The sequence below is a fragment of the Apodemus sylvaticus genome, chromosome 10, assembly GCF_947179515.1.
Source record: "Apodemus sylvaticus chromosome 10, mApoSyl1.1, whole genome shotgun sequence".
NCBI classification, from domain to species: domain Eukaryota; kingdom Metazoa; phylum Chordata; class Mammalia; order Rodentia; family Muridae; genus Apodemus; species Apodemus sylvaticus.
In genome coordinates this window covers 66,756,182-66,770,260 of record NC_067481.1, presented here as the reverse complement: position 1 = coordinate 66,770,260, position 14,079 = coordinate 66,756,182, and the positions used below count along the sequence as shown (strand labels likewise).

The following is a 14,079-nucleotide window of genomic DNA, read 5'->3' as shown; positions in this document are numbered from 1 at the left end:
TGACTGAATCTATGTAATAAAAATGTTTTAAAAATCCAACTAAAAAAAAAAAAGAAAGAAAAATGGCATTGGTGTTTCGATGCGGATTGCTTGAATCACTGTGTTACTCATAGTAGGAACACTTTAACCAAAACCCTCAATTCCAGGCTCTTTCTTTTTTTGTTGTTTTGTTTATTTGTTTGTTTTTGGATTTTTGAGACAGGATTTCTGTGGGTAGCCCTGGCTGTCCTGGATCTTGCCACACTTCTTAATCCTTCCAAAACAGTTCAAGTAGCTGGGGGCTGAATCATGTAATATATGAGCCTATGCAGACATTCTTATTCAAACTACCACAGGGTTTTTTTCCCCATTGAATTTTATTATTTTATGTGTGTTGATGTTTTGCCTGTATATGTGTCTGTGACTATGTTAGCACAGTGCTTGCAGAAATCAGAAGAGGGCTACAGATCTCTTAGAACTAGAGTGACAAATGGATGTCAGCTATCATGTGGGTGCTGGGATTTGAACCCGGGTCCTCCTCGAGAGCAGCAAGTGCTCTTAACTGCTGTGCTTTCTCTCCAGCCTGCACGTTCTTGACAACGGTTCAAGAAACAAGGAGAAATGACAGGTAGGGTATGTGTATGCACACACAGAAGAACAAGATGTCTGCCTCTGCCTCTGCAAACTGCAGCTTGGAATGGATCAAAGACCCAAGTGCAGCTAGAAATGGGGAGAAAGAGAAAACAAAATTCAAGACACTGGTAAAGACAGTCCACATGTGGCTTCTGTCTAGCTAATAGTCTCCAAGCGGCATAGGCCGCTGGGTGAGCAGAATCTCCAATGAGGGAAAAGGGCAGGACCCACCCCACAGGAGCTGCACCCAGCCCATAGAGGAGTTGAGCACCTTTAATCCCATCACTCAGGAGGCAGAGGCAAGTGGGCCTCTGTGTGTTTGATGCCAGCCTGGTCTACATATTGAGTTCTAGGCTAACCAGGGCTACATAGTGAGACTCTGTCTCTAAAACAAAGCAAAAAAACAAAAAACAAAACAAAAAAACCCCGATGTTTAAAATAAACAGACAATGTGATTATCCCTTTGGGAAAAAAGAAGTGTCAGTAGCCCAGGGGTAGATGAGAACTGTGTTGTTAGGACTGCCCTCGGGTCCATCCCTGTCACTCTTGGGGAAACACAGAGGGGATGTCCAAAGGTGGTAACTCACACTGTTCGTACTTGCAGAGAAGAGGAGACCACTTTTCACATAGGAACCAGGACAAGATCCTGTTTACAGCAAAGTGGGCAGAAGCGGAAAAGCCTGTGTTTAGTAATGAGAGACTGTGACAAAGTGCACACAAGGAAACCAGATGAACTGAGAGTGATCACGGGAGTTGGGTGGGGGGTCTGGTGGGGAGGCGAGGTGCACTGGCCAGCACACACACTGTCATTAAGTGTGGAAATGCCATACTGAATGCTGGGCAAATGATGACAAAGTGGCAGTGGCACTAAATGTGCTCCTTGTCATTTATAACACACACACACACACACACACACAGTGTCAGGAAACCACTGTACAATTAGAATATGCTAGTGCAATTAACAGGAAAACATGTACAAGTGATATGTGTCAGTAACGTGAAAAAAAAACTACGGATTCTTTTCAAATGTCTCGACGGTACTCATTGCTAAAGTTAGAAGTGCAGGGCTGTGGGGCTGCTGAGTGCCAGCGCCTGGACTCTGAGCTGCTGAGGGCGGGGAGCGGGCTTGTGCTGCTGCTGCTGCTGCTGCTGCTGCTGCTGCTGCTGCTGCTGCTGCTGCTGCTGAGGGCAGGATGCAGGCTTGTGGTGCTGCGGCCCAGCTCAGAGCTTTGAGCCCCTCCCAGTCCACCTTCATCATTTCCCACAGGTGCAGTTCTCTGGGTCACTAGGGGGTCTGGTCAGGACTACTTTAGGAATTTCACCTGAAATTGCCGTGTTGGTGGTAGATTAAATAAGGAGATAAAAGGGAATCAGAAGAAAGTCTGGTTTTCCACATTAGGAAGTCAGAAAACGACTGCCACTTAGGTAGATGTGAAAAGAAAGACTTGTCAGAGCTGAGGGTTTGGGGCTTCCTGCCTTAAGCTAGAAACCAGAGTCTTTCTGTGGTACTGAGGTTCTCAGAAAAAGCCTCCAGGCTGGGCTGATCATTTCTGAAGCTCTCAGTGAAACCACCTGGACTGTGTGAAGTCTGCAGCTTCCTTGGTAAAAGTGTTTTTGTTTTGTTTTGTTTTATGTTTTCAAAGTTATTTTTGTCTCCAAGTTTGCTAGCATGCATCTGCATGAATATCCTGTGTTTGCAGCTGTCAGAATAATGCAACATACCCTTCCTTCAAAATACCCCTGTATCCTCATCCCCAGAATACTGAATGCCCTGGGAATGTGCAAGGTCACAAAGGGAATGTAAAGCTACCTGTGAAGCGAAAGTGCTCGTTGAGTGCACGTTAAGAGAGTTGTCCTGTTTTTCTTGTGATCATAGTTTTCCAACCAGAAGAGGGAGACAGAAGGAAAAGTCGAGGGAGGCATAGTCGCTGAGGTCAGAGAAGGGCAGTTTTCCTGGCTTTGAAGAGAACCAAGGAATCTGAGAAGCTTCTAGAACTAGCAAAACAAAAACATTCTCCTATGGTCTCTAGAAAACAATACAGCAGAGGTCTTTTTTTTTCTTTCTTCCTCCCCCACCCACTTCCTTTCATTCTTGAGATGGTTTCATGTAGCCCCGACTATCCTTGACCTACCTTGACCTTGGTCCTCCTGCCTCCTCTTAACTGCTGGAATTACAGTTGTGATTACTGTGCCCATTTTATGCAGTGCTGGGGATAGACCAATGGCTTAATGAATGCCAGGCAAGCACTCTCCCTGCTGGGTTACAGTCTCAGGCCAGCCCTGCAGATGTCTTGATTTTAGCCTGCTGGAACTCTTTCTGAACTTCTTAGCTGCAGCACCATGATGGGTTTGCACTATGCAGATTGTTACAGTAGCAACAGGATGTTGAGTGTTTAATAGAGTGATATTATTTTTTATTTCAATATTGGAATTTTTTCTTTTTCTGGATTAACGTACCTCAACTGGGTCTACCTCTCTCTCCCCTTTCGAGAACCCGTGTGTTACTGGTATGTCGTTGGCAGGTGCTGAAGATGCTCCTAGATCCCCTGACAGCTCTCACAATGAGTGTTACCTGTGAAGGGGAAGGAACCCAGAGACAGATAGTCTGGCATAATCCCTGGATTACTGCGCTCAGTGGAGCCCCGTACGCGATGAATGTATCAATATTCCTGGAGGCGGATGTACCCTGATTCCAGGGAGGAAGAGCGGGATGCCCTGTGCTCCCTCCTAGACCTGCCATCCATGTTCTCTCTGCAATGAAACTGAACTTGTAAATGTAGCAAATTGCTGAGTCTGAGCAAACATTTGTTTTTATTTCCTATGTGGGATCTCAGGGTTTGCTGGGAGCCCGTAGTGAGTTAATGAGGAAGCCCAGGGAGTTTCAGAAAGTCTGCACCACGTCAAGAGGTGTAAAGTAAACACGCCATTATTTTATCCCCATGGAGCCTGGTTGTGCAGACCTGGGGGGCGGGCAAGGCCATGAGTAGGTTTGTGGGCTCAGTTCTGGCTCAGCTCTTGGATGGCAGGGATACAATCTGGGCTCTAGATGAAGCTTCCCCTCTTCAGTCCTCCTGCCTGGATCCCTGCACTCTCCCCTATATACCCTGCCAAAAGCATGCTGACCGACGCAACATTTGATCCTGCTGGCTTTCGGTTTCTATGCCTAGAAATTTCTATGTTATGAAAAGTAGTCTACTTTCAGTTTCATGTTCCTGAAAGTTCATACTCTGCATTGTCAGTGCTTCCCTCCCTCTGTTGGCTAGATTCCTGTGAGGGCTGGACAGCATCCAGGGGTAAACCTCAGAGCTCTTCATACACAGCTCGCTCTCTGTGGTAGTCACACAGCACACTTGGACTTCCAAGTAGCAAAGACGGAGCTGTACATGTCTGTGTACGCTTGCCGTGCCTGGTGGAGAGGGAAGCTCTTCACTGGTCTCCACTCTGCCACTGGAAATCTCTTTTTCTCAAAGGAGCTGGTGAGTGAGACGATGTATACATTTTCTTTAAGTTAATATAGGTCTACAAACAAGATTATAGGCTGTAAGTCTGGAGGTGCTATTGCAGGCATGCTTGACATGGTTGGGGTGCCATAGCCTTAGGCTGAGAGGCAGGATGGGTGGAGGACAGCTAAAAGGCATTCAGAGAGCTTAATATTTGGAATATTTTTAGGAAGCAGTCATATCCAGGCTATGGAAAGGGTATTAATGGATAGGGATGGTACTGGAGATAACCTGACAGCAGACACCATTTATCTAATACCCAAACACCTTCTACTTGGAAGATAAGGAACATTATCTAAGCACAAACTCAAGAGTCTGTGTGTCTCCCTGAACTTTGATTTCTCCACCAAACTGTAGGCTCGTCCTGGCCTCTGCAAAGAACTCTGAGCTCAGAGGGCCAAACCTCAGCCTTGGGTCCCAGAGCTGATCTTAGTCAACAGCAGGACTCCCTCCTGCCTGTGGCTTAACTTTTCAGTTTCTTTGATCCTTCATTTTAAGGTGGAGAAGGCTGGGGCTGCAACTCTGTGGCAGAGTACTTGCTTGGCACATGCAAGACCTCTGGTTCAACCCTTAGGACTGTACCCAAAAAGTGCTTAGTTTGAAGGTGAGCATCATTACACTATGCCAGCAGCGTTGTCGGGATGAAGCGAGACAGTGTGTACAGAGCCCACTCGAGGTTCACAGGACACATCCCAGCATTCCCTCTCAGTTTGCCCTGGCCTCTTCTCAGTGGATCGATGCACTCTCAGTGTTTAGAAGACAAGGTTCTGGGGAGTCCACCCTTTTTGTCCTCCTTCTAAGACTTAGCACATATACTCAGAGCTGCCACATAGTGGGATGCTGTTGGTCCCTGTCAGATGCCTAAGAATTCTCAATCTGCTGTGTGTGTGTGTCCACACTGGAGTATGTGTGTGGGCATTCATGTTGGATACTCACACTGAGTGAGTCTGGTTTCCTGATCTAGCAAATGTCCCCTCTCTGTATGAGGTTCAGTATAGAGGATTTGCATCTCATTCATTATGGTTAGTCCTGGGTGTGTGAATTTTTTTCTTGTGTCCTATGTCAAAATCTTCTGAGTACTCATGGTATCTGACAACTCCCTCACCCATCCAATGACAGGCCAGATGTCTTTAGTTCTGTTAAGAAGAATTTTTGCCATCCCTGATCATATACACACTAAACCAGATCTATATACCTGCTCAGATGAATTCTTCCCCAAACTACCCTTTCCCTTTCTTCTCTTTCTGTAACAAGTGGCTGTCAGGGAGGCCCCAGTGAAAAGACCTGCTCCCTCACTGTAGCCAGTTTCCTTCAGCCGGCTCTCTACCCCAACAGCTGCTCAGACTTGGGATGGTCTGGTTTCCTGATCTAGCAAATGCCCCCTCTCTCTATGAGGTTCAGTATAGAGGATTTGCATCTCATTCATTATATTTAGTCCTGGGTGTGTGATTTTTTTTCTTGTGTCCTACCTATGTCAAAATCTTCTGAGTCCTGTGAAGTCATGTGAGTTCCAAAGTGACAGGGGAATCTTCTTGGTGTGACTGGCAAATGTCTTCTTCGACCCCTACATGTATCATCCACACCATCTCTTCTGTCTGTGACACATTCTGCAGCAGTCAGTCCCCTAGTGACTTCCTGGCATGTGTGTGTGTGAACTCTATATACACAAGATGGAATGGGGCAAGGAGTGGTATATCAGCTCAGGTAGACTGACTCTTAGAAAATCCCACTGAGAGATGAGGTGACTCAGTAGGTGAAGGCACTAGTCACAGTCTGATGACCTGAATTCAACCTCCAGTCCCCACGTGGTAGAGAGAGAGAACCGATTCTCACAAGTTACTTTACCCCTGCATGTTCACCCCACCCCCATACACACACAAAATAAATAAAATGTAATTTAAAAGAATTTCATTAAATATCTTAGAGGGTGGTTGTCTTTTCTTTAGCATTTGGTGGGGTTTTCTTTTTCCTTTTTAATTAAGATTTTACTCTTTAAGAGAAGTTTTAGTTCCACAGAGGAAAAGAGAAAAAAAAAGGTAGCGACTTATACTGCCTCTCTACACGTGCACGATATATCTCGCCCATCACCAGCATCCCCTACCAGAATGGTGAACTGTCTCTGATACCTTGTGCTCAGGCAAGGCCCCAAGATTACGTGACAGTTTCCTCCAGGTCTTATACATCCGAGATGCATCTCAGCACACACCCAATCAGGGTGCCACTGAGGATTCCCACTGCCCTCTAGTCTGCCTTTTCACTCAGGCCCCTACGACGCATGGCACCACCAACTTGATTTTTTCCATAATTTTGCTGTATACAGAGGGTCATTGAGCATGTATGACATGCTGTAGGAGTCATGTTGCCGCTGCAGGTGTGTCTTCCACTCAGACTTCTCATGGTTTCACAGTTCAGTTTTTGTACTTCTGAACAGTATGTGGTCATCTTGGAGATTCCACAGCTGTTTAGTTCATTCACATACCAAAGAGTGTAGGACCTCCTTTTGGGGAGACCCCCCACTCCATTCTCGGGATAGCGTACACTCAAGGAAACGCGAGAGACCGACTTGATGCAAACACATGAGGTAGTTTATTATCAGAGCTCTGGACCAACTTGTATCTCACAGGAGACAGAGGATTTGACCCTGAGGCTTAAAAGTTAGGGGTTTATATAGGAAAAGTCAGGGGGGTTGTCAGGGGTGTTGGCGCGGTTACACATGATTTGCTGATTCAAACATTGGCAGGGGATTCTGGCGCGCAGGGTAGTTTTTTTTTAGTATAGTGCAGATCGGGCCGTCAGCAATGTAGGAGGGCGGTTTATTTTTGTTAGCAGGAAGGTCATTTTAAACTGCGTCCAAGGACAGGAGACAGGAGACTCCAGTCCAGATAGTGTATGACCCATAGGAGTTTCCCCAGCATGCCCCTTATCTTTTATGGCCGGTCTGTTTGTGGAATGGCTCAACCACAACCTTGTTTCAAGCTTGTCCAACGTGCCCGGCTCTAGTCTGCTTGCTGCCTCAACTATGGATTCTGAAAAGTCCCAACTCCCTTCATTTCCCCTCTTCTTCTTTTTTTTTTTTTTTGTTAGGAGTTCTAATCTTAGAACTATAGAATTAAATCTCTGACTTTATATATTTTGGATTGTCCTGCCCTAATCTCTGATATTGTTGGCATAGCATAAGAATCTGCATAGCATTTATGTATTTTTTTAATAAAAACTATTAACTGGTTAATTATATTGGTTCTAATTGTAAGCAAAGGGAGTAAAATTATAAAGGGTCTCATCAAAGCAGAAAGCAGGGTGGTCAAGAGTACAAGATAAGGGCCTTTTCATCAAGTCTCAAGGTATTCTGCGCAGTGGCGTCTAACGTAGACCGAATCTCCAACTTGGAAACATTGTGGGACTTCCAAGCCTCCTCTTGAGTAGGAGCTGTTTCTATGTTCGTTGCCTCATCCACTCGAGCGCCTTGAGCCTAGAGAACAAAAGCCTGAAGAGTACAAAGGGTAGGAGAGCTATCTAATCATTAACACCAGTCTCTGTGGTCAATTTGGTGAGGGTTTTTTGTTTTTTTTTTAATCAGGGTTTTAGCAACTGTTTCTGAAGCCTTTTTATATAGATCTAGTCACCTATCTGGAAGCAGTGAAGAGTCTCTGGCATGCCTGGAGCATTTAAGGCAAATTATATAGTGTGGGACACCTCCTGGGAGGGCCCAGTGGACACCAAAGGAGTTGGGTTATCAAAGAAGATCTCTAGGAGGATCAGGTTAAAATGGTAGGAGCTGTTCAGAAACAAGGGGAGAGGCACCACCCAGCCTGAGCCAGTCTCCAAGGTCAATTTAGTTAAGGTCTCAAATAGGATTTTGTTTACTTTTTTAACCTGTCTTGAGCCCTGGGGATAGTACGTCCAATAATGTTTTCAATTAGTCCCCAATCTCTCTGTCAACTTACCTTAGAAACAAAACCAGAACTATTATCTGATCTAATTACCTTGGGCACTCTGAAACTCGAGGAAAATTTGTTTTAACCTTGGCAGCTGTTCTCTTCTAGGTCTTTTGTCCTGTTTACTCTTTACTGTATAAGTATTTATTTGCTGGCATATTTTATATTGTTTTATTATTATAACCTGAGTCATAAATATATACATTTGGTCCCTTAACTGCCAGGACAAAGTTTTTAATCCACTAAATGAGTCCATCTGTGCATTTGGCCTAGTGAGTCTTTGGCTTACTTTCTGGGGAGTATAGTTCTCCCTTTTTCTGTGCACCTTCTCTTGGCAATAGTTGGTAGAGTGGTTAGCAATCTTAGTCTTTTTTAAGTGAGGCTGTTCTTTAATTTTGTTCTATTTCCCAGTGGCTGTCTCTTATAGACACATAACCAGTATAGGCTCCTGCATATCCATTTCTGGAGCCATTTGCTCTGCCTGGTTATTGCCCATTTAGTCTTTTTCCTTTGGATGTCCTGGGCAGTGAATATTCACAGTGGCTGGCTTCATTAGGACATCTAAGAAGTCCAAGAATTCCTGTTGGTTTCCTCTGATGTGAGCAGTCCTCTTGGCAAATATCCCTGTGAACGTGGGCTGTGGCAAAGGCATACCTGTTATCCATATGGCTGTTGATTTTCTTGTTGGTTCTAAGTTCTAAGGTCTTGGTGAGGGCAACTGTTGGGGTTTTGTCTAAACTCCACCCCACACCTACCTGGCAATAGCCAGGTATGCCCCGCCCCAGAGATCTGGCCCATTGTAAGAGGGGCTACTTGCTCCTCTCCCTCTTTTGCTCTCTGCTCTCCCACACTCTCTCACCTCTCTGCCCCTGGGGCTCTTCCCCCCTCCACATGGTCATGGCTGGCCTCCACTCTCTCCACGTGGTCATGGCTGGCCTCCACTCTCTCTATTCTCTCTCTCTCTCTCTCTCTCTCTCTCTCTCTCTCTCTCTCTCCCTCTCTCTCTACCTTTCTCTACCACTAACTCCCATCCCCTACCCTGAATAAACTCTATTCTATACCATTCTGTGTGTGTGTGGTCCCTCAGGGGCAGAGGTGCCCAGGCAAGGGCCCGCCTGGATACCTTCCCCCACGCCACCTAGCCACACTCACCTAGCCCCCTATACTCCTTCCTTTTTAAGCCCTTTCATCCTGGTGCCGAAAGTCCTTTCAGCAACGAACTCTACTTTCTGCGTTGACATGCCAGGGGGTAAAGATTCTTCTACCCAGATGACATTTGTGTCGTCTATCATAGCAGCACCTGCTTCTATCATGGAGAAAACTGCTCTGGTTTGTAGCGACTTTCAGCAGGGGTCAGTCTCTCTTTTTGGGCCAGTTAGTTGCAGCCCCTTGGGCAGGAAGCATATCTGCCCTTCCTCCCCATTTTGGAGAGTATGTCTCACTCCAACAGAGAGTAGGAACAGTCTGGGGTGATCCTAAATGAATGGGCTACCCATCCCATCTGTTCTTCAGGTAGTCCATGAATACATTTTGGTGCTAGTGGCTTCTTGGACCCAAGATCTTTTCTTGGAAACAGCGCCATTGGCTTGAAAGACCTAGTGTTGAGCCCGTGTGTCCACCAAGAACTGAGTGGGTTTCTCTTTTATTCCCACAGTTTTTTTTGGGTTGGGGAAGGTGGTCAGAAAACCCCATCTCCCCTAGTCATTGTCTTCACCCAGGGCTAACACCTGGGTTTACCATTTGGGTGCACTTTTCTCAAGACCTGGGAATTTCTGCTCCCGGCTTCTATCTCTTAGGGCACACTCTGGCTCAGTGGCCTCTTTCCTTATAGTATGCACACTGGTCCTTTTCTGTCTCTCTTTTCTGCTTTTTTTAAACTATTATAGCCAGGATCTTCTGTAGCTTTTTTCTCTGTTATTATTATTTTTTTCTCTTTTTCTGACTCTCTGTATTAGCAAACTGTACTAAATCTTTTTATAGACTTTTTATTTTTAAGGCAAGGAAACGTAGCTGAAGGAGCAAACCAGCTCTTCTATTTGCCTCTAAACTGTTCCTCATTTGTCCTCATTTTTATTAGATTTTATCTTTAAAGACCATCTTCTAAAGGTTCTATCCCTTTATTACGCCCTCTCCATATTTAGAGTCCTTCTCAGCAATCTGCACCAAATTTTTCTAGCTTTTGAAGCTTTTTTTTTTGATATCTCTATTAGCCCCATCTATAAAAGCCATTGTCATAATATAATAGCTTTATATTCTTTGCCCTTGGATTCATAGCATGTATATGGACAGAATGCCTCTATGAACTGCTCTAGAAAAGCTGCAGGTGACTCATCTGGTTCATGCTTAACCTTACATACCTTGGTCAAATTTGTGGGCTGCCATGCCCTCGAGACCTGCCAATGGAGTCTGGTGTGTTGGTCTTTCAGGTGCCTCTTACCTTTTGTCTGAGGGGGTAATCTTCTTGGCTTTTTGTATTACAAATAAAACAGTCTCAAAGAGATTAATTAGTCTCTTGGGAAATATACCCTTAGTGAGAGAGCTACCATGGTATCAGGATAGGTGGTCTCAGGTCCTCTCCTGCTCCATTCTGTAGTTCTCTCTAAATATCAATTGAGCATAATTATTACCATTTTGTAAATTATAAACTATGAGATAGACATAACAGTTTATCATCCCTGTCAATTAAACTGTATTATCTTAAAAGACTGTCAGAATTAACATTTAAAAATTAACATTGTAAGAATTGACTCATGTCCTGGCTTTAAATTTTATGTTACCTGAAAATCATTTATTTAAATCTATATCAGCTTTCTCAGGATTAAACAGCTTGGGCTGTCTGCGAGACTAACAGTCTTCAATACCATCAGAAATCTAACAGTGACCAATATTAACTAAAAATATATATAGAAAGCTTAACATAGCTTTTAAGACTTAAACATTATAGTCTATGGATTTTTGACATTTGTGAAAACCAACTATCTATGTAAAGTAATATGGACTGTTGTCTGTTAAATTATCTTTAGTTATTTTTGATTAAAACCTAGAAAACACCCTAACAATAAACGCAGAGCCTTAAACTTCTATTTGGCCCTAAACTCACAGGCTTAAACATCTCAGCTCAGTAATAATAACAAAGAACTGGGTGTAAATCTTGTACTTTTAAATTTAGTATTTATACCAATGAAAACCTTGATTTTGTATCAAAATAAAACCTGTATCAAATAGAAACTTATGCTTTGAACTTAATAACAATTATAAAGATTTTTATTAAATGAAATTAATTTTATTTTCTCTCTGTTTTAAATCTGACCATTTTTATATTCTCTAGAAAGGCTGTTTCTTTAATTTGAACATGGATGTTGATATGAAGAGGAGTGCTATTTTCTGTAATGTAAATCTTAAAACAAGATTTTAGTATCATAAAGACAGTTTTTTTTATTTAATATTTTAGAATCTAGTCTTTTGGAGGTCTCCCTTATTTTGACCTCGCTCCCAGAGGAACAATATAACCATAAAGTTTAACATTATATTGATTATAATAATTTAAACAAGTTAAAATAAAAGAAATAAACCATCTGTACCAACTTAATGTACCATAACCTAGGATCTGGTGCAAGCTAGGCAAACCATGTGCCTCTGTGTTATATCCTCCAGGACATCTCAAAGTCAGCGACTGTCACAGCACAAATGGGCTGCAGGGTGGTGGCATTTCTCCTTTTGCTTATTAGATGGTACTGGGTACTAACTTTTGTTTTTTTCAAAATAGTGAAAAATTTAAAAGATGAAAAAGATATAGTTTAGAAAGTCTGGCTTGAGAAATCAGATATTGCAATGAATGAACACTCTTGAGGAAGCAAAGCAGCCAAGTCCTAGGAATAGCAGTGAATTGAGCAGGGAAATGCTCCCTGTCCTAGCCTAAGTTTGGAGAGCAGCTTCTGCCCTACCTGCAGAGTTGAGTGCCTCTGTGATGTTCTAAACTTTGACCTTCTTTCCTACTTCTGCCTCCCCTCCAGTGTCCTGTGTGCCCACAGCCATGGGTCAGTCTTCTTCTAACCCCGATGCAAAGGCTCACAATATGGCCTTCAGCTTTGAGGCATTCTTCAAGAATTTCAAGTTGGAAAGTAAGATCATTTCTGAGCAGACTATCAATTCAATTCAGTCGAATGTGCAAAAAGGAGACATACAGCAGGTGATTTCTATAATCGACACTGCCTTGGCAGACATTGAGAAAGCTCCCCTGAACATTGCTGTGACAGGGCAGACAGGGGCAGGAAAGTCCACGATCATTAATGCCCTTCGGGGAGTGGGACATGAGGAGAATGGGGCAGCTCAGACTGGAGCAGTAGAGACAACCAAGTCTAGGAAGGAATACATCCACCCTAAGTTCCCTAACGTGACTATCTGGGATCTCCCTGGGGTCGGCACAAGTAATTTCAAACCAGAAGACTATCTGAAGAAAATGCAGTTCCAGGAATATGACTTTTTTCTCATCATCTCAGCTACTCGATTTTCAGAGAATGATGCCCAGTTGGCCAAAGCAATCAGAAAAATGACAAAGAAGTTCTATTTTGTTCGGACTAAAATTGACAGTGATTTGTGGAATGAGAAGAAGTGTAAACCCAAGTCCTACAATAGGGAAAAAATCCTGGAGCATATCCGAAATGACTGTGTGGTGAACCTGCAGAATGCCAACGTACCTTCTACTCGTGTCTTCTTGGTCTCCAGCATTGAGGTAGCACAGTTTGATTTTCCTAAGCTTGAGTCCACCCTTTTGACAGAGCTGCCGGCACATAAGCGTCACATCTTCATGCAGTGCCTCCCTAACATTACCGAGACTGCTATTGATCGCAGGAGAGATGCCCTGAGACAGACCATCTGGCTGGAGGCTCTGAAGGCTGGAGCAGCGGCCACCATCCCTATGATGTCATTCTTCAGCGACGACATTGAGGAACTTGAGAAGACCCTGACCCACTACAGGGCTTCCTTTGGGCTGGATGACGAGTCTCTGGAAAACATGGCCAGGGAGTGGTCCATGTCTGTAGAGGAACTGAAGTCCACCATTAACTCACCCCATTTGCTGTCAAGTGAGCCGAATGAATCCGTGGCAAACAAGCTGGTAAAAATCATGGAGAAAGTTTTTGCTGTCACTGGTGGATTCGTGGCCACTGGCCTTTACTTTAGAAAGAATTACTATATGCAAAATTATTTTCTTGACACAGTGACCGAGGATGCTAAAGTTCTACTTAAGAAAAAAGTCTATTTGCAGGAGAGTGTGGACTCTGAATAAGGTTCTAAAGATTGAGAGAGTGAGGCAGCTGGTGTGGGACTCAGGTGACTGTAGTGTTTTCAGGACGCTGGAGAGACGGCTGAGGGTGTTCCCGAGGCACCCTGGCCAGGCTGTGATATCTCTTAGGCTTTGTGACCCTTGGGAAAATAAAGGGATCAGAATTATGCCACATGGTGGTTATGTCACTCCCAACAAGAGTCTTGTACAATGTGCTGGTACAACCTTTCTGGGCACAGAGTTTTCAGAAGTGACTTTGTTTTTAGACAGGATCTTACTGTGGTTCTCCTGGATCTCCTTCTCGACAGAAGTAGACCAGGCTGGCCTCGAACTCACACAGAAATCCTTCTCCCTCTGCCTCTTGAATTCTCGGATTACAGGTATACACTACCACACCTGGAAGAAATTATTATTTTTTTAATAAAATACATCTATCTACCACATGACTTGGCTTTGTGCTGCTCTGGTGACAGCAGGCTGACTGACATAATTTACGGTTGTCATATATACAGTTCATATAACAGTGTAACAGAAAACAACAGGGAACCACCGCCTGAGTCACAGTGTTTGCTGCAGCATTTCTGCAGAGGTGCCATTACACAAGCCAGGAATGCAGTCTGGGGTTTGCACACTGGAGAGTCCTCACGTGTTAACAGATGATGTTTTGTGCATGAATTATGAGGATAGGAAATTAAGGAAAGACACTAGTGATTGAAGAGGACCTCCCCACCCCCCCAAATACAGAATT

The 14,079-nt window shown here is 44.0% G+C and overlaps 1 protein-coding gene across 2 annotated transcripts; it reads left to right on the top strand.

The window, feature by feature from the left end:
* Positions 1-3,859: 3,859 nt before the first annotated feature.
* Positions 3,860-13,774, top strand: LOC127694533 (T-cell-specific guanine nucleotide triphosphate-binding protein 2-like). Of its 2 annotated transcripts, XM_052196022.1 has the most exons (3): positions 3,860-4,088; positions 4,611-4,716; positions 12,061-13,774. In XM_052196022.1, the coding sequence occupies exon 3, from the start codon at positions 12,081-12,083 to the stop codon at positions 13,332-13,334; it is 1,254 nt and encodes a 417-aa protein (XP_052051982.1). In that variant the 5' UTR covers positions 3,860-4,088; positions 4,611-4,716; positions 12,061-12,080; the 3' UTR covers positions 13,335-13,774. The 2 variants fall into 2 exon arrangements, with proteins under 2 accessions (XP_052051982.1, XP_052051981.1); XM_052196021.1 differs by lacking the exon at positions 4,611-4,716.
* The last annotated feature ends 305 nt before the right edge of the window (positions 13,775-14,079 follow it).